The sequence below is a fragment of the Drosophila persimilis genome, unplaced genomic scaffold (genome assembly GCF_003286085.1).
Source record: "Drosophila persimilis strain 14011-0111.01,24,50 unplaced genomic scaffold, DperRS2 tig00000002-arrow-pilon, whole genome shotgun sequence".
Classification (NCBI taxonomy): Eukaryota; Metazoa; Arthropoda; class Insecta; order Diptera; family Drosophilidae; genus Drosophila; species Drosophila persimilis.
Window position 1 is genome coordinate 4219197 of NW_020825289.1, and position 20941 is coordinate 4240137.

The window sequence follows — 20941 nt, forward strand, 5'->3', positions numbered from 1 at the left end:
ATAAGAATCGCTGGGTATTGGCCATTTGGAGGCGGAGTAGGGGGAGTGGGCTAATGACTGACGTTGAAAGCCTTTGGAATATGGAAAGCATTCACTGATAAATCGATCCAAACTGCTATGCTGCTGTTGCTGGATTATATACATATATAGGCATTTAATTTATCCATTGGAACGAGTATTTCCAGTTTTGTGCTCTATCATCCATCTACTCGTAGATCTAAACGAGATCAACTTGCTAAAATCTTACCGATTTGAATGTGTAATGTAACACGTGACCTCTACTGAAAACTACGATTATATAGCCACAGATAAGGATCTCGTAGAAAGAGAACCGAACCGAGCGGTGTAGATCAATTTTACGGCTGAACTCTGGAAACTATGGGAATTGAATCTGGGAATCGTATTCGAGGAGGACTGGGAATGTATCTACTTAGATTCCTCCAAAAACTTCTGCAAAACTTTCGCCTTTCCCTCTCTCTCTCTCTCTTTTTCTTGTAGATAAAACCATTTGCATTTCCATGCCATCCTTCAATCTCAAATTCGGGCTGCCAAAAACTCTATGAACCTCCCCCAAGGGCAATCCGGAATGCCAATGCCTGAAGTATGCTCGATTACATGTCACCCCACACTCGTATACCACGAGTATATAGAACGAATCAATGCCATCCTGGGCCTAATCCAATTGTCGCTGAAAGGGCAGCCGTCACTGCACGACCCCTACCCTACCCGTGCGATTCCTGGGCCCAACATCAAATGGCTTGACTTGGCGGGAACGGAACGGAGCGGAGCGGAGCGGGGAAAGTCAAACCGATTGTGTTAAATCAAATGAAGCATAATTTTTACTCAATTTATGTATGTACGGGTGTGCGGGCCGGAAATTGCAGGCAGTTTTCCCCAGTTAGCGTTACCGTTGCGGAGCCCAGTCCCAGTGGATCGCTTAGCCTGTCATTCCTTCACCAAAAACGCCCACACCCGCCTAATCGGCAGAGGGTTGATGCTCTGCTTCTGCCTTTGCTGACTTTGATGAGAGCGGACAGGACAGGACAGTTCTGGGCAGGGTGGAGTAGAGATGGAGAGTGCCTCGGGTACATCATATTTCTATTAATGACTTGCATATTTATGAACCCTGGACCCATTGCCATAGCCATTGCCATAGCCATAGCCGGAGTCTCGCCCCGTGGGCACCTCGAAATGAGTGCAAATAAGCTGATTTTAATAATAGACAAACACGAAGCCCAAACACAAACACAAATACTACGAGAACCCGTACTCGTAGCCATCAAATGTGTTCCGAGTTTGTTTGAGTTTTGGTCTTGTTCTGGGCCCCCGGCGATGGATGAGTCTATAAAGATACAACATACATAGTCTTGGCCGTCGGGAAGGGAGCAGTTAACTGGAATTCGGTTTCCCATTGCGAAAGGCGTAATAAACGGGGCTATTGCTGTAGCGAGGAAGACGGAAGAACCCCCCACCGATCTTTGGCGTGCGGCGCTTTCATCCGCAGTTTTAGTTGCTTTGATGTGGTTCCCTGGCCATGGATTTCGTCAACATGTGGCTCCCGCCTAACGATGCGTGGAAAGTCTTTAAATAAACAGCAGAAGCAGCAGCTGGCGAAGCAGCACCAGACAGGCCTAGACCAGGGGCCGCCAAGGAAGTTGCCAAACAATATGAACCACATTTGCATATGGTTTCCCCCTCTCTGTTTCTTTCTTTTTGGCAACGAGTGTAACGACCCAGAGATGGGCTTATGGCTCAGCATTACGTCTAATGTATGGCCGAAAAAAGTGGAGTAGTTACTGCCAAGTGCTCGGAGCGAAGCTCTGTCTCTGCTTTATGAGCGCTTCTGTGTGGGCCCATCAACATCAACTGTGGGGTTCCCACATCAGACTGGCGCAGGGACAGGGCCTACGAACTAATATGAAGACGACACAACAATGGGCCTATCAAAGTCGGACAGTCAGTGCCATTCCCTCGCCCCGCTGGAGTCAAAGCCAGCGACAACTAATAGCTCTCCCGTAATGAAGTGTTAAGAAATATCAGACAACGACAACCCGCTAATGAAATACTCGTACCCGTACTCGTACTCGACCAGCATGCCGGGGTACCCCTAAATAGTAGTAGGTACTCTCGAGGCACCGACAAAATTGTAATTGAGCAGCCTCTTTGGTAGTTATTTCCAGATGGTAGCCTGTTTGGTGTCTTTTGATAATGATGGGAAACAGCTTTTGGGCTTGATATTGTCATTATGGCAACGGAACTTCAAGGTGAAGTCGGTTTTGCTTTTCCCATAGAGATTCTCAGCTTTCGTTGCTTTGGGAAGGGAGTTCTTATCTATTCGGTGATCATTAGTAGTTTCCTCCCCCTTCTATTCAGGCTCCTTGTCCCATACATAGCCCCTTCAATCATACATCCCCCAAATTTCCATCGATTTCCATCGAAACGATCCAACACTTGAAATTTTCCATGGCCACACAGACCTGCAATATTTGGGTAAACCAACCCCAAAAGCAGACATACATAGCTGTCGTACTCGTACTCGTACTCGTAAACCCACAACATGTCTGGCAAATGGAATTAGGAAATCTGTTTCGCCAAATCCAACAAATCATGTTAAAGGCGGCCCAGAGCGAGGTGAGTATCGTCGGTCTGGTCGGTCTCTAGCTGGGGACAACGAGAACGAGAACGCGACCGCCGGCGGGCTGAATGTTTATACCGCTCTTGGTCTTGGCTGTTTTGAAAACTGTGCGGTTTTTGGTGAGGACGAGAAAGGAACATGGAAGTGGAGGTGGTGCTGGAGCGGTCTGTGTGGGCGTATGACATTATCGAGGGTGGAAAAGCGTTGCAGGGAGACGGGACACCCAAAAGCAGTCGAAGAAATGCCAGACGGCAAGGGCATAAAGTTTATGTAATTATTTTTATGCCGACTCTCATAGCCAAAGTGGAGTGTGGATTCGAGTGGGGGAGTGCGTGGTGCCGGCCTCTCCTGGGGCTGTGTCAGCGTCAGCGTCAGCGTCAGCCCTTTCCCAGCTCCGTTCGTTCTCTCCCATTTTGTATCCGAGCTGCTAAATATGTGAGTTATGCAATGAATAAAATTAAATTACACAAATGTCATTGGCTGTGATGTTGCTGTTGTGGCTGCTGCTGCCACCACTGATGCTGGCAGCAACATGTTGCTAATGACAGCCAGGCCTCAAACCCCCCAACACCGCACCACCCCATCCACCACCCATCAGATGCATTTTAATTAAAATTTTGAAGAAGGGCTCGCTTTAATCGAAAGCCTCTGCTGCTGCTGCCACTCCTCTCCGCCTTCTTTACCCAAAACGGAAATTGTGTGCGGCTGTTGAAGTGTTGGTTGTTATTGCTGCTATCCCCCCGCCCACAACACAAAGCCCCCACCCAACCGTAGCCGTGTGATCAGCCTCCACTGCGATATGCATGTTTGTTGTCCTGTCTGCAGGGTTGATTTGGCAAACGACGCAATTTGTTTGTGCTGGCAACAGCAACAGCAACATGAAACAACCTTTGCCAAGGAATGGAATGGATTGGAGTGGCCAGAATGGTGGGTCAGTGGGTGTCAAACGTCGCGGAGTATGAGCTATTTGTGCACATTAAATACCGTAGCGTAACCCAGAAGAGCTTTCACTTTTCCCCGACTACGTGTGGGTGTGCATCCTATTCCCTGGGGCCTCGTAAGTGTTGCCAGGTTGATTGTTTTGCCCTGCACTGGATGGGGTACACAAGAAGGGGTACAGTTGTGTTGACTAAACTCTTTCCTTGCCTTCCTCTGTGCTGCGTGTTAATTGCCGGAAAAAGCTCAGTCAAGCTGGGAAGACAAGCGCGTCTGTCTCTCGGTCGGATGTCCATCTGGCTCTGGGCATAAGCAGCATATGAAATCATAAAATTTAACGATCGCTGCGTTGTCTGGCATCGAGTGAAACAACCCCCTGGACTGACCAGCTACCACCCAGCTCTTCAGCTCTTCAGTTCTTCTGCTCTGCTGTTGTGCTGCGCTGCTGCTCTGCTGCTCTGCTGCGTGGCACGTGTTCAAATTACCGTGAAGACGCTTAGGGGTGCATTCTCCACAGAACAACAGCCGAGAGCCAAACGACATTCAAATTGAGTGAGTGAATTAAAAAACCTGGCAATCAGAGAGAAACAAACTACAGACACAACGCGAGAGACTCTCTTTCTCTTTCTCTCTCTCTCTCTCTCTCTCTCTCTCTCTGTCTCTGTGTGTGGAACATGTGCTTGCAACAAAATATGAGCATACGTTCGAGCGTTCGTTTCCTTCCTTCCTTTGTTTGCTGTTTTTGGGGTTCGTTCGGTTCGAGTTCCCTTCATGGATTTGCTTAGAGGCTTGTGTGTATGTGTGTGTGTCTGAATGCGTGTGTGAGGGGTAAAAGGTTTTCCTTAGCGTGTGTGTGTGAGTTCACGGGGATCGTGCCGGGCAGACTTTCACGGCTATAAGTTACAACTGAGCACAGTGGTTCGCAAGTCATTGGTTTCTGTTTTACCATCGCTTTGCGGCGAAAGCGAATTGGAACTTCGGGAAATTCGTACAAGAAAAATATTTACAAATAAGAATTCTGAATCCAACAAAATATGGATGATATCTGGAATATCTGGAAGAAGAAATACAAGCAGTTCGAATGGATAAAGTTGTTCTGTGCCAGACATACTGCTTCGAAAACTGATTTCTGATTTATTTATTATTTATGAATCAGAGAATAACATCTCATCAGATCTTTGTTGTTTTTGCAGTTTGGATTCAGCTTCTTTCATTTTGACTACGAATCCGCTATTCTTAGCATCTTAATTTGCTTTTTGCCATCGCTTTTGAATGCATCCCATACTTCCAACCACTGTACCTATTCCATTTTTCGAACAAAATTCAAGAGCTTCAAAAGGTGAACACTCACACACTCGCACACCTTCCTCTCCACCACCCCGGCGCTGGCACTTTGTCCCCTCTCTTTGGCTACATAATTTCAACAATATGCGTGCATTGAACAGAGCCCTCCCACAGTCGCCTGTCGACGGCCGCCTGCCGCCTGCCGCCTGGCCTCCTTCCACCCCACAGCCGCTTCAAACCGAAATCAGACATAAAAACATTACATTACAAACCCTTATTTTCCACACACAAATGCACTAAAAAAGGTGGAAGAAGGCAGAAGGAAGAAGGAACAAGGAAAAAAGAACGGTATCGCAAGGCGAGACAGCGACCAAAACTGAAACTGAAACAGAGAAACCTTTGATGGAGAGGAGAGGAGCGGCTGGGGGTGGCAGCAGTGGAAGGCGACTCAAGGACGCGAGGCGAAACGGGGCGAGTTCTCATCGGCATCGACAAGGGATGCAAAAGCGAACGCCAGATATTAACCCCTCTCGTGTATGTGTGTGTGTGTGTGTGCCTCTGTGCCTCTGTGTATCTGTGTGCCTTTGTGCGATGTGTTTTCGCCGTGCCCGTCAATTTTGGTGCCAAAACAAACGCAACGAGCATTTTCGCCGATTAGAAGGAAGAACAATCCGTGAGTGCAACGTGAGCGGAGAGCAGCGCGCGCCCGTCGTCCGCCGTCCCGTCGATTTTCATATAATTTCTGATAACCCGCTAAAGATTATTCGAATAAATAATACAAATAATAATAATAATTCGTGAATCAAGTGGCAAAAAACCCGAAATGGGATTCCAGTGAAATCAAAATCCGGGAAAAAGCTGAAATCTCTAGAACACAAATTTCTTGTGTACGCTGGCTGTGTGCCTTTGTTATTGTTTGCTCCGCTGCTGCTGCTGCTGCTTCTTCTTTCAGTTGCTCTCTCAAGGAATAGTTCTGTGTGTGTGTGTGTGTGTGTGTGTGTGTGCGTGGAGTGTCTCTCCCAGGACCTGCGACTGTGAGCGTGGGCCAGCGTGTGAGTCAGCGCAAATGGCAATGCGCATCTTTGTTTACCCACGAAATCCCCGGCCAGAAGTGCGGTTCCAGTGAAAGCGGCGCCAAAAGTCTTGCGGTCTTTTCCCATCCGTGTGGTTTTTTTTGTTTTCGTTTTTTTCGGTCAGAAACAATGAACGATTCGTTTGATAATTTGCATGCCGATAGCGATAGCCAAAATCATTTGAGCCACAGCAACAGCAACAGCAACAATAATGGGAATAATGGCAATGATGGACCCCATAATGAAGGCGATTCGGACGAGGAGGTTATCGAGGGCATGGCCCTGCTGGAGGGCAACTATCAAGTGCTGCGCCAATGGGTGCCACCCGCTCCCAACTATTGGGATGCACCGCCCAAGGCCATCATCAAGTCGGCCGAAGTGAGGTAAATATCAAAAGGAAATGCTAAACCAAGAAAAACTACACTGTGAGAAATTGCAAGCAGTCTCGGAACATGACGAGAAAGTGAATGATCTTTTTAAGGGATCTTCGTGGCTTCCAATGTCTAGATGTGGACACGCCACATCTAACATCTAATATCTGTTATTCGGATATGTTGTGCTCAGTGCATCAGCATCACCATCTGCCAGAGCCAAGCACTTGTGTCAGAAACATGCTTATGCAATTAAAAGTGCAATTTTTGCATTTACATTTGGCCATTGCCTTCAATAACTTTTAATTAAGTGCTTCGCTTCGGCATTGATTTGACAGCGCATTCCATTTTGCTGCTCACAAATTGCACAGCAATTAACTCGAATCAGCTCGATCTGCCCCGCATCGAATCGAGTGGAGTCTGGAGTCTGGTCTGGCCTGCTCTGCTCTGACTTGGAGCTTGAACTGGACATGGAGGTGGGGTGGGGCTAGAGCTTGGGCTGGTGCTGGTGCTGGTGCTGGTGATGGCGATGGTCCTGGGGCGTGGGGAACAGGCGTCTCTAACGGTCCAAGGCAGCCGCTGGAGTCGGTGCCATTCAATAAAAGTGCAGTTATTTGTAACGCACTTTTATGGCCACACAAGCGATGGCCGGTCTGGTTCGACTACTAACCACATACCCCATGCCCCATACCCCGTACCCCATACCCCATACCCCATACCCCATACCGACTCCCGGCGATGGAAATCTCAATGGATTTGGCCCCGACGCTTGACAAATAATTTTCGCATTTTTACAGCCTGCAATTCATTCAATAAAAATTTGATTATTATGGGCGTCATCAAACGCTGCCAGCACATTTGCATGACAAGCACCAACTAACCGGTGGAAATGAAATTGTAGTGCATATTTTCGCAAGTACCCTGGATGTTTAGCGGAGAAAGGTATACCCTTAATTCAGTGGAAGGACTGATCGGTTGTGCCACATCCCAATGGCAGACTTGTGTTCTTTTCTGTTTTGAGTAGATTTTTCATGCCACCAAAGGGTGTCCCCTAGTCGTGCCCCTCAATGCCAGACTTTTATACTAGTTTTATAAGTAAATCCAAGAAATAAAGACATAATCTTCGATATTAGTGGAACCGTTGTAGCTTAAACTATACTCCATACAGTAAAAGATTATAAATACTCTTATTATGTGGGGGATCCGTCACCTCACTCAATGCGGCGGGAAATTGCTGGGATTGATCATAGCTTTACCCGTGATTCTTTGGGGTTTCATTCATCGACTCAACCTAAGAACCCACAAGATCCGACGGGTCGTGAGTGCATTGTGCATCGATAGAGTATAAACAGATTGTCGGCTGTCTGTCAGTCCTCACTCGACGAGCGCCAACAGTTGGCGCTGTCTGGATCCGAGTCTGCTGCTCCGAGAGTTGCTGCTGTGTCTCACTGTCAACACCAAGTGGTATGCAACATGCAGCTGGGACAAGTGGTGGGGGCAGCTGTAGCTCCTCTACAAGTGTCTTCGTCCCAGTCGTCGTCGTCATCGTCGTCGTCGTCGTCGTAGTCGTTGGCGTTGACAACTGCAGCATGAGTCTGCGAAATTGAGTTGCAGTTGCCGGCTGCCGGCTGCCGCTACCAATGCCGCAGCCTCCTGTATCTGCATGCCTCCTTTTGCTGGCTGCCTTCTGGTGCTTTTTCTGGTAAATAATAAATGCGTTACTTGAGAGCATGCGAAATGGGAAATCAAAATGCAAACGCTGCCAGATTTCTTGCGGCTGCCTCGGGATGATGCACTTGATGCAGCAACAATGTCTTTCCCGGTTTTGGCTTTGGCCTGGCTTCGTTTTGTTTTTATCCGCCGGGCCGTTAAGTGCAACAGCAGCAGAAGTCGAAGCAGACGAAGAGGCGAGCAGCGGGTTTCGCATTGCTGGGAGTATCTTTTGCACGTTCTCAATATGCATTTCTGAATTACAATATGTTGATTGCATTTCGCCGGCACGTAGATGGAACACATGCACTCCACGGCACTCCGGGGCTTCCAGCTCCGCGCCGCTCCACTCCCCTGCACACCGCCTTGCCATAATAATGATGAGTATTGAAATTGGTAACAATGCAGTGCATTTCCGCACACCACAAAACAGTCGGAGACGCAACCCCAACCCACTACCCCCTTTTCAGGCAGTCCCAGTCCGTGGTTCCTCCGCTGCGGTTAGTGGGGCCTTTGTTCTTGGCCAGGATACGGATACCCTGCTCCTCTGCTCCTCTCACTCGGGTCTAAATTACTTTATACTCGCAGCATATTCTGGCTTTGTTGGTTGCCTGGGTAATTGATATGGCTTTGTTACACTTGGCCAACTCGGGCTGTTCGCTCTGTTTCGCTTTCCGACTTTTGTTGAGCGAAAAGTTTCCTTCGAGGACGAACTTATTTCACTTCCCTTCACCGCTTTGAGGGCAATGGGAAATCCTTGATTACGACCCGACCCCTAACCCTTAACCACATGAAAGCCTCCCTTTGCCGTCGGCCCAAAAACCGCAGATGACATAATTAATGAACCTTCGAACCATCATAAATAAGAAATGGTTTATAGTTATTCCTTGTTGTTAATTTTGCACATGACTCGTATATAAATCAATTTCATATTTGCCCTTTTCTCTCCCTCTCCCTCTCCCTCTCTCTCGCTCTCGTTTCAGGTAAGTTGATATACGACGACGACAACTGCAACGACGACGACGACGACGACGACGATTCCTTTCTCTTTGCCGCTGGATGGTGGCCTATGGCTGTTGACGGTGCCAGTCACAATGGCAACATTAACTATTTTGAATTGTGTGAAGGCGGCACGTCAATGTCATTGAGTCTCGAGGTAAATGGAAATGCAAATAGAAATGGAAATGGAAATTCCAGGTCGAACAGCCAAAGGCTGCCGTGAAAATTACGAGGACTTGTCACACGACCCAACCTTTTCTTTACATACATTTTATTTCTGGTATTTTCTCGTTTGGCAGGATTGTTAGCGCATTAGCACAACAGTAAAGCAAGCCTCATAAATTGCAATTTGGGTTGGTAAAGAAGAGGACTTTCGTTTGCCAATGCTGTAAGAATGCTTTAATGATATTTCTGATATTTTTTGTATATTCCTTCAGTCCGAAAAATAGGCTTAGATGGACCCAATTTAGCTGGATCTTGGTCTGAATCGTATACAAATTGTAGACTGCCAAAAATTGAACACAGGAAATACAGAACTAAAGTAATCTTCAGGGATTTCATATTGATTCGGCACACATCAGAGCAGGAATCTATTAGCCCCAAAGAGGAAGGAGGAAATGGGGAAAAACTATTTCCATGCCTGTGGACACACCTGTGCCCCTGATGTGGCGCTAACTTTTCCCATTATTACGGCCTTTAATGGGCCAATGGAATTGCCCATTTTCGAAGACGTCAGTCCGCCTCCGTCACACCACGCTGCCCCAGTTCCTGCCCCTTTTAATGGCAGCAAATGTTGCCCGGAAAAACTTTGTATCCCCCTTGGACTGCCGTTTGGTCTCGGCTTTGGCTCTGGCGCTGACTTCGATTCCGGCGCTAGTTTGCATTGATTTGATGACACTTTGGGGCTATTTTATTTCACTAATAAACGAGCCCCGCCCCCCCGTCCCAGCGATGGCGTGTCAAAACGTTGTCTGCACATTCGGGCTGCTCTTCTGACGTTCAGGCGCTGGTTCTGGGTGTCTAAGGAAATGTGGCAACAAACGAGGTCATTATGTTTGCAATTAGCCAAATTGATTTCCTGATAGGCCCTGACCCTGTCCCCACCCTTACCCACTGTTCTAGCCTCGAATCCTAGCCCCGCCGTAGCACAAAGAACGAATTCGTTAAGTCCCTAATTAGGCCTTAGCTAATTGCATTTGATTTTCATTTTCAAACCAGTACAGCACCCATCCATGGGTACTCGGAGTACACGCATCTTTGATGGCGACGGCACCTCGGGAGCTTCACACGCCACGCACTGCCGCCGCTCCATAAATCATAAAACCATAAAAGCATCTCGACCACCTCTTGGTGCAACAAAAACAGCATTTCCGCTCACACTACGTTCCACGCTTGCCATCTAATTAGCCCAGAGACCGGCCTAATGTCATGCTCTGACAGGGGGGCCTAATGATCTTGGGGCCAGCAAAAGCATATGGTTGCTGTGACCAACTAACATGGTCAATGGCGGATTAGCCTTGAACTCTTCACAAGGCTAACAAGGTTGACATACGCGCTTTTTGTCACTCTCTGATGGGTTAAATAAATAGGGCTAGAAGACTTTCGCGACTGAGATTTCACGGGGATAAAATGCATTGCTCAGTGGCGACACGATCGACATTTGTCGATTTACGGAACTATTCAACTACATGTGCATGTACATGTAACGGCGCTCCCTGAAACTTACATTCTACAAAGATCTGACTATTGTCAGTTAAACAAAAAATACATATTTATCAACAGCCTTTCATAATATGTTGTCGGAAAGTTTAATTAAAACGTCCATATATATTTCTAAAAGTAATCCTGTACTTATCAGTTGTGTGAATCCTTACGTAAACATTCAAAATGCTCTCCATGTCTACATACATATACGTATAATCTACAAACCTTTTACATGGGAACTAATTTTCGATAGAACCTGTAACATACTTCTGGGGTGCACTTTATATTTCAGATCCACTCCACTAAACGCGATCCACAGCCAGAGAGTCGCCAGACAGAAAAAAGTGAGAGAGAGAAACGCGAAATTGAGCTTATCTCTCTGTAAGCGTATCTCTTGCTTTGAGTGTGGAGTGGATGTTATTTCGATTAAGCATCTGAAGCAATTTCGAAATTCTTTTAAGTCAATTTATAATTATTTGTATGGCTTATTTTTATTCTACCAGCAAAGAATATTATCCTAAATATATTCCAGCTTCTATAAACATTAAAAACGAATTGTTTCTAGATATTTCAATTGAATATCTTACGAAAAGTCACTCAATGAATTTACAAACGCGATCCACAGGCACACCGTGCCCCTGAAACTGTATCATACTTCTGGGATGAATGAGCTTCATTCAACAAGTTATACCAGGATACTCTGTATTATTTGGTAATATCCTTACGGAATCAGCAATTATCGCTTAAAGATCTTCTGCTCATAACTTAAGGGACTTTATAATGGGATCATTTGAGCTGGTTGAGCCCGCTACCAAAAAGCCTCTCTCTCTCAGGGCTCAAGCTCAACCAAATGCGATCCACAGAGAGCCTCACAGCGTGTCTCTCCACGAATGATCCACATTGTGGTTGGGATCGTTCGGCCAATCCGATTCTACACCTGTTGCCGTGCGCTTCGTACCTCCATCGACCGGTGGTTCATTCATTCCGTGGTCGTTTTCGGGTCGCCCCGTTGATGTCGATTTCGGTTCATGTTATCTTGCGCCAGATCTGTCATTTACCGTTCTCGCACCAGATCGGTGCAAAGTGCACAAAAACAACATCCATTTTAACAGCAGCGCAGCTGACAAAAAAGCTGCCAACTGCCAATTTACACAAATGCCCGATTGCGGTATTTAGAGTGAAATCAATAATCGCATCGCTCCCCGAGCGATCCATATCTCAGTGTCCAGAGAGTAGAGTGCAGAGTGTCGAGTGTCGAGTGAAGTGCGAAAAAGGATCACAAAAAGCTGTGATCGGAATACCCATTCCCCTTATACAGCGCGACGCAGCGCGTTCAAGTATGCAAAGATCCGGGGTCCCTCCAGTGAAGGCGGACGGCAGCGGATAAGCCGCCAAAGTGCCGAGTGAGGTGCGACCAGGGCCAGTCCACATTGTCTCCACAGCATTTCATACGATACGGATACAGATACCAGCAACAGTAACAGCAACAGCAACAGAAACAGCAACAGAAACAGCAACTGCTGCAATAATATTACATTAAAAATCAAATGAAATACGAGGCCGATTTGATATTCGAGGCACAGGCATCGGCCCGGCTGCCCCAGCATAATATTTTTATGGGCTTTATCAAAGAGTCAGAATCGGTCAGTCATACAGAAGTGTTTGTTTGTGTCTACGTATGTGTATGTGTGTGTGTGTGTGTGTGTGTGTGCCGAAAGTCGTCGAAAGAGTTGAGCAACGAACTTGACGGGATACAGCGTAATGGCATTCATAAGCCAGTGCCAGCAGCAGCAGCAGCAGCAGCGCACTTTATTTGATTTATTTAGATGCGTTAAATTTTAATCGCCGCTTGCTGCGCACTTTCACCATTCCCCATTTCCCATTGCCGCGGATGCCACAGCCGCAGCCGCAGCGGCGCCGCGCAGCATCGCGGAATGAAGTCATAACCAAATAGGCTTACGACCCGCTCTGAGCCATAAAACATGGTCCAAGCTGCACATTACTTGTCTAACCATAAAAACACTGGCAAAAACCCAAAATAATTTGATTACCGAGCCACACAGTGCGCGGCTTTCTCTGCCGCTGGAGTACCTCTTGATCCAATTAGCCAGAAGGAGAGCAGAGGCAGCGGTAGCAGAGCTTGGCTCTAGCTTCAAGCCACCCACAAGCCTCACCGCCGATTGTAATGGAATTGACTTACATGGTCTGCAATGTGTCAACAATGGCTTGTTAGCAATTGAGTCCCGATCCGAATCCGAGCCCGTGCGTGTGTGTGTGTGTGTGTGGGCCGCCGACATGAGTTTTGCAATGGAAAAACACCTTATTGACAAGAGACTTTTGACTCGACCAACTGCACCTTTGTGTGTGTGTGTGCGAGTCAGTGTGTGTACCTGCGTGTGGGCTTTGGTCAGAATTTATCTTTGATTTCTAATTGCTTGACATGCCAATTTAAATTTAATGCTCGGCCGATAGCAATTCCAAGAGAATTCCCGCCAGATATCCATAAACTTCGAATGCCTGACGGACAGACAGATCCCGAAACGGAACCCCACAATTTGCCACAATATTTTATCGCTAGCGCCTTGGTTACACCAGAGCCAGAGCCAGAGCCTCGATTAACCTAATCAATTTTCGCACAGCTCGTTTTTGATTTGGCTTTATTAAGAAATTCTTCGTAATTATATACGGATAGCCGCCGGGTGGCAGGCAGCAGACAGCAGGCAGCAAATCGAAAGAAAACTGTTGTTTATGGTGTGTTGCGGCGCTGTGGCAACTAGTTGTCTCAATTATGGCTCCGACTGCATCAACTTTCTCCCTCACTTTGGCTGCTGCCGCTGCCGCTGCTGTGGCTGCTGCTTAACCCAAATCGACGCCTCTAACTAACTGGCGTGTTAATTTGTTAGTTTCCACCGGCCATCCAGACAGACAGACGGGCGGACGGATGGCCACTCGGAAACTGCCAGAGCATGAAGACTATGAAGAGAAGATGGAAAACCAACGAAAAGAATCTCATCTCATCTCGGAATGTGGGGAATAGATTGGCCGCTTTACAGTTATATCAGTGTGTGTTTAGCATGACAAAGATCCAGGGGTGGGGGGCACAAGGCGACGCCACACGAGTGGGTCAACAACCTGATGGAGGCCAAAGCCAACGCCAGAGGTAGAGCCGAGACTGGATAACCACTTTTCGTTATGTCAAATCGAGTTCGTTGGCCAAGTCTTTTGTGCCAGCTTTATATGAAAACACAGCCGAAAGTCCTCTCTCGACTAATCATTTGCATATTACACATGTTTTGTGTCCATTTTAACGAACAATTAACGAACTATTTCGTGTGACTGCTGGCCATTCATTCATCATGGCCAGGGGAAACTGCGACTGGCAAATGAATGTAGCTCAAGTTATGAGCATTTACAGAGGGGGAAGCGATAAATAAAGCTATACGATACGATACGAGACTCGAATGTGGGAATGAGTGCGGCGGGGACTGCTGCTACTCTGTCGTACATCATCATCATCGATAGGCAAAACCCAATTTGATCTGTCATTCTGTCGGGCCGCGTTAGTTTCCCAAACATCTGCCCCAGCGATAAGCCGAGCGATCGAACGAACGATCGAACGAACGAACGAACGAACGGGTTTCGCCTGGAAAATGGAGGAGCAGCACTCGTTGGCGTTTCCTTTTCCGCGACGCTGTTTTGATTGCATTTGACATTTAACACGAGTGCGCCACAGATTAGAGCGGCAACCCGCCCACACAGCCAGCCAGAGCAGCGCAGAGGCGGGGTCCAGTCCGATATTTATTTTGCACCTCGAATCGCTGCGCTTAGTTTATTTGCGGGCCACCAAGACTGGCCGAGTGTAATCGTAATTAAAATTTGATAGAAACAAAACAGAGAGAAGAAATTCTATGGGAATGACAAATTTCCATTAATGGGCAATCAATTCCAGACGAGACAAAAGCATTTAGCACTCGCCACTCGGCCCGATTAGGCCAGGCGTTAGATTATTATCGGGGCCCAATGAAATATGAGACTGCCCAGACAATGCCTCATTAGAGCCGACTTTCCCGAAAACACGTTTGCCTCTAAGCCTGGGCTGTGTAATTATTATGAACGGCAGAACCCCAGAAAACAAGACGGAGCGGAGTGGAGCTTTAGGAACCTAAATTATAGTTGGGGCATAAAATAGACAAACAAGTTAATCCATTAGCGGGCGCTGTCTCCGCGAGTGAGACATCTCTCCCCAGCAGCCACACCCCACCACAGCACCGTATTATGGTACTAGAACCGGAAAGAAGTCAACATTGTGTGTAGACCTCTATTAAACGCATATTTCTCATTGTTTATCTGGCTGCTGGCTGGTGGCTGTTGTCTGCTGGCTTTCGTATGTTAATATTGGAAAATGTGCCAGCTGCCATTGGGCCATCAGACTGCATAATAAATTATGAAATTTTACAGTTGCAGCAGCATTTGGAAGCTGGAATCTGATGCTGCAAGCGGAGGGGAGGCTGAATGAGTTGTCATGTCTGCGGCGGCTTTCTAAACCACTTAACCAGGCAGTGATAAGTCCATAGATATGCCAGATTCTCTCTAGCTCTGAATGGGATTCTTGATAACACAATTCGAGCCCCTCTTTTCGGGGGCAGCTCAAGTAGGCGGCGGGACAGGGCACAACAAAAGGTTGAATGCGGTGAATGGCTGGGGCAGTGGTTGGGGGCTTAAGGCCAAAGCCAGACCCAACGGAAAGTAAACCAAGACAAAGCAATTGACTTTTTAACCTGCATTCCTGTAAATTAGAGATACTCACCGATGTGGCAGTCACAGTCGCAGTCGCAGTTGGAGATACACTCGCAGTAAAATCTGCATAAATAGCAATAAAATTAATTGCGCTTGTCAGCCATTTTCCACGCAGTTTTCCCCTGGCCGCTGGCAATGAAAACCTGAAACCCGACAAATGTCCGGCAATAAAAGGCTTCATAAAACAAAGTGCACTAGCCACAAGATACGTACAGTGGGGCCAGGGGGAGAAATCCTGACAAACTGGGTAATTGCATCTGAGGATTGATGACAGAGCCGCTAGCGAACAAAACAGAAATAAAATCATGCCGCAACATGGGAAAAATCACTAAAAATGTGTCTAATAACAGTCGTAAAAGGCACTTCTGTATTTGGCTTGATTTGATGTTGGGTTGTATGCAAATTGCTCATATGTATATATATACGTGCCGTTATCCGGCCTGGCCACAGATGCCCGAGATGCCTCCGATCAGATTGATTTCAATCAATTTGCCGAGGCCCCTCGACCGACTGGCACTGGCACTGGCACTGGGTCAGGCGCTAGAGCTCTGGCAATTTCCTATGGGGATAAATTATGCGACAACTATACATAGATCGATCGGGTGATCGGGCGTCACTTACACATGTCCGAACAGGCATCAATAAATACTAACGGTGCCTGGCGGCATTAGGTCCGACACTCGTCAGAGTCTCCAGCAGCAGCAGCACCAGCTCCAGAGTCTCCACGTTAGTCTCCATCTGCCATCTGCCATTTTCCATCGCCGGAAGTCTTTGTTTGGGCATTCGTTGGTTGGACTCCATTTTTGCTTTATGATTATTGTGTGATCGCGTTTTAATCGCGAGACTCTTTGTGGCACATGTGAAGCATGCGCAAGTGCCGCTTTTCTTTTGTAAACTGGTTTTCCCACCGAACCCCCATGGCCAGCCACTTACCCACTCATTGGGCTCTAATCACACCCGCCGTTGCCTATTGCCGTTTCTGGTTCTCGGTTCTCGGTTCCCGATGCTCGATGCTCGATTCTCGAGCTCTAACTGCAGATCTGCCTGCGATCGCGTGCTGAGGTCTCCAACTTTGTTGTGGCTGGAAATCATCTTCAGTTCTGTTTGTGTTTGTGTTTGTGTTAGCCGGAAGCCAGCGGCAGCCCCCGATGCTGCCTGGTAGAACTATGTGGGCGGGGGCTCTCAGTTATGATTGCATTTGTTCTTCCTTATAATTCAATTATGTACTCGTTTGGGGGGAGAAATAAACTGGAATTCCTGGCTCAATTGTTGAGTCTTTCTGAGTGACTTGGAATTTCTGCCCCCCTTGATGGCTTGATCGCTTGATGGCTTCACGGCTGCCTGGGAAGCAGACTTCTCTCGTATTTCGAGTGATCTTTGATCTTGAAGCCTTTGGTAATCTGATAAATATTGCCTCCACGTTTGATTGACAGCCTTCCCTCCTTCCATTCGCATTGATCTCATAAATACTCGCATGCCTCTTGCGGGTAGTCTACTTTCCGATGCCCCCTAATGGAGTTGGCTAAAAGTTGTAAGTTCTAAGAGCACTAAGCTAAAAGGAGCTTAATGCACTCTCGAATGGACAAAGACACAGACGCACACACACGTGTATGGGTATGGGCCGTATGGGTTGTTGGCAAGCTGGAATGGCTGTTAAGGCATTTGGCTACCACTCAAACTTGATGCTGCCTCATCCTCAACCTCAACCTCATCCTCAGCAGCAGCTGCCGTTGCAGTTGCAGTTGCAGTTGCAGTTGCCTTTGCCATTGCCATTGCCCATTCCCGCTGATGATGATGAAGATGAAGTTATTATTATCTGACAAGGGCATCGCCGCCATGGAAAACTGCATTGCAGTTGCATTGGCCTCGCACTTAGCGAAGATGTTTTCCACATTTTCTACCATCCTCCGGTGCTCTCCTCTACGTGCCTTGTGTCTCTATTAGAGGCGTGACTAATCGGCTGATAGCTGATGGCTGATGGCTGACTGGCCGGCATCATCATCATCCTGGCCTGGCCTGGCCTGGCCTGGCCATTACGATTACTACCGGTAAACGTGTACACTTCGCTATTTGCCTTAGATCCCAATCCCCCATCATTATTAAGGCCGCAACGCAACTGCCAATTTTCAGGGTCCACAGAAATTTTCGATGATTATTTCCCGGCGAAAGTGTTGGCCAGGCCTTGATTCTGTTTCACTGATTTCCATCTCGTTTCGAGCGTAAATTATGGGCCATCGGTCAAAGAGATTTGACTTTGGCTTTGTGTTTCTTTCTGTGAAAGTAGAGTTTTCCTCAAAATGAAAATTCCGTATCGTTTGAATTGCTGCTGGATAATGGAAAAGTACCAAAAAAAAGTGGAGCTTTCCCGACTAATTAAATGCCACATGAAACAATTCTTTTAGGAAAAAACTAAACTAAAATAAAAGACTAAATAAATCTAAAAACCAAAAGGAGGAAAAACCAGGATAAAGAAGGATAATGTCATTGCTAACAAGGAAAGACAACGCGAACTGAAAAATAATTACGACCCAAGAACAATAATAATAAGCAACATGAGCAGCCTGTCAGCGCCGCCAGGCGGCTGCGGAGCAGACGTTGCAGCGGCCCCTGCCACTGCCACAAGCACAGCGACTGCAACTGCCACTGCCACTGCCACTGCCACGGGCAGCATGGAGCCAGCGATGGTGCCACGTACCGCCAATTTGCTGGCATGCAAACAATGGTGGCGCGTCTGCTTCTTGTACGGCGACCAGCAGAAATATTATCGACAGCTCTATAGCAAGGCAGCGGCCCAGCGCCTGGCCGGAGCCAATCAGGAGAACGACAATGCAGCCCGTGGAGCGGGAGCAGGAGAGGGAGAGGGACAGGAGTACGACACGGTCGCGATGGGCGATGGCGATTTTATCGCGGCGCAATTAGATGCCGGAGAAGATGTGGACGATGGCATTGATCTGGGAGATAGCAGCCAGCCAGGAGGTGGAGTAGCAGGAGGGTCAAGAGTGGCCAAAGGAGCTGCAGGAGGAGCGACACCGACAGCGACAGCAGGTCGCCCACTCTTTCCACTCTCCTCCTCGCCGCGACGCAGCAAAAAGCTGCTGCGCTCTCTGAGAGCCCACGTCAAGGGAGAGAGCAGGCCGGAGAAGCCTGCGAAGGCAGCGAAACCGCAGAGCGAGCCGTCCAGCGAGCTGACCAAGCGGAATGCCAGGGTGACCGTGCTCGACGATCCCTTCCTCTTCGGGATCGACGCCGATCACCTGGGCGATCTGGTCAGGGGCAAGCAGTACAGTCCTCTGGAGGCCACCGAGAATATAGCCAAGTTCTACGAGCTGCAGCTGGAGACGACGGAGGCCACGGCCCAGGTCCTGGAGATCATCGAGCAGGAAGAGGAGCCCCCCGAGCCACCCAAGCCCGCCCTGCCGCCCAAGCAGAAGCAGCCACGTCCTGTGCCCCCGCTGCCGGCTCGGATTACCCAACCAGCGGTGCTGCAACCTCTGACCGCCGGCGACCTACAGTTCCTGAATCTGAGCCTGCGGCATCGGAGTTTACCGCGCAGCATGAAGCCGTTTAAGGATCCCCACGATATCAGTTTCACTTTCAATGAGCTGGACACGAGCACGAGCGCCACTGCCGCAGCCGCAGCCGTAGCAGCAGCGGATGTGGCCACAGGAGTCGGCGTCGGTGTCGGCGTCGGTGTCGGCGTCGGCGTCGGCTCGTCGCAGCAGGAGTCAAATGAGTGAGTAACTTTCCGCCTGGCATCTCAGTTCATTTGTCAGATGCAATTTGGCTGCTCCCTATCCTCCCTTTGCAATTCGCATTTAGCATTTCTGCTGCTGCTGCTGACAATTTAAATGCATAAGTTTTGTTGCCTCTGCCCCGGTCGGTCGCATAATGATTGATTACCGCTGCCTGCGGCAGGAGATCCCGAGTCGGCAGCAACTTGTTGCGCAAGTTGGCAGCCAACAGAAACTGAAGCTGGAGCTGGAGATGGAGATGGAGCCGCAGTCGATGTGAGATGGTGATGCTAAAGCAGAAGTCAATGAACACACATTGCGTGTTCTTCGCAGCCCAATCCCAGCCAGACCGCAAGATACACGCACCAACCGACAGCCGACGGCCAGCGACAGCCCAAGTTGGGGGAACTTGTTCTTGTCTTGGCAGCCTGAAATTGAAACCCGCCTAAACAGTGGTCGCAGCTACGGCCAAACGGCTTTGAGATAGCTAGGGATTATATGGATCTTCAGCGAGAATACGAGTATCTCTCTTTTCTTAATCGTTACCCCAAAACCGATGATAAAAGAACTTTTAGGGACATCTGGAAACCAATTTCCAGACCAACTCGAATGCTAAAGACCATTTCCTTGGTCTATAAATGAATATAGCTGTTCCATCCAGGAGTTCCGATGTTTTATCTGAATCTTGCCACCCACCACCGAACCCTGGTAGAGATACAATTCTGTGGCAGCTCTCCCACGTAGCCACAATAATAACTTCTTTGGGGCCGTTCCCACTATCAACAAAATTACCCCTAATAGTTCCCACTGCCTGCGTTTAACCAGAACCCTGTAGTACGGCTCCTCCTGCTCTTTTAATTTGCATTTAACAAAGAAATCTTCCCCACTCTACCTACCATTTGTGATCACACCTTGCACCAGTGTGCCTCAGCCGCTGGATGTCTGGTTTCGTTGCGCTGCGTTGCACTCTGCTGCCGCGGCCGCCCCACTCCACTCTCTTGCCTATACGCATCACTCACATCGGAGTCGGAGTAGGAGTCGGGGGGATGCCGATGACTCTCCTCTTACCGGGGCATACTCAGGTTACGCATACGCCGCTTTGCCGCTGTGCCTCTTCGGCCGTTGCGGCGGTAAACAAACGACAACTGCCAAAGTGTGATTTACCAGAGGCCTTTGTCCGTCCGTCCAGCTCTGCCTCTGCCTCTGCCTCTGAGTCTCTCTCCGTCCGTGTCTGTCCACTGGTTGCAGCATAGGCTGTTGCATCGCTGCTGCACTGCTGCACTGCTGCACTCTGCTCTGGCTCCGCTTTCATGTCATGATTTTGCATAATGCCATGCAAATATCGGGGCCCCAGCGAGAGTATGCCTAAGTTATTGTGTTTTGTGGATGGCAGGCACGCAGCTTATGAAATATGGCCGGCGATTGTTTTCCCGCAGCCGCATGACATTTCCTCCTTCTATTTTTTGCATAGGTGGGCGGGGGGAGCACAATATTGGCATATATTTCTGTGGACATTTAAGGGCTTTGATTTAGTATGCAAGGTTCGGGCCCTAAAACAAAAGACTTAGGCAACGAACTGGCAGCAGACTGAGACACAAACAAGAGAGAGATATGGAGCCACAACTCAATTAGTTTTTCATGATGATTATGATGCTGATAGCCACGAGATCATGATGCCACTGATGATGATGATGATGATGA

General features: G+C 48.2%; 1 protein-coding gene across 3 annotated transcripts in view; it reads left to right on the forward strand.

The window, feature by feature from the left end:
• Positions 1-20941, forward strand: part of LOC6590905 (protein prickle) — a 52843-nt gene that overhangs the window by 16355 nt on the left and 15547 nt on the right. Inside the window, exon 1 of one of the 3 annotated variants that reach the window (XM_026984983.1) lies at positions 6058-6311. The exons of 1 other annotated variant lie outside the window; for it this stretch is intronic. In XM_026984983.1, the coding sequence (XP_026840784.1) occupies positions 6058-6311 (254 nt within the window). Of the gene's footprint in view, positions 1-6057; positions 6312-11963; positions 12116-20941 lie in introns of those variants that run through there. One more of the 3 variants, XM_026984985.1, reaches the window with a different exon arrangement.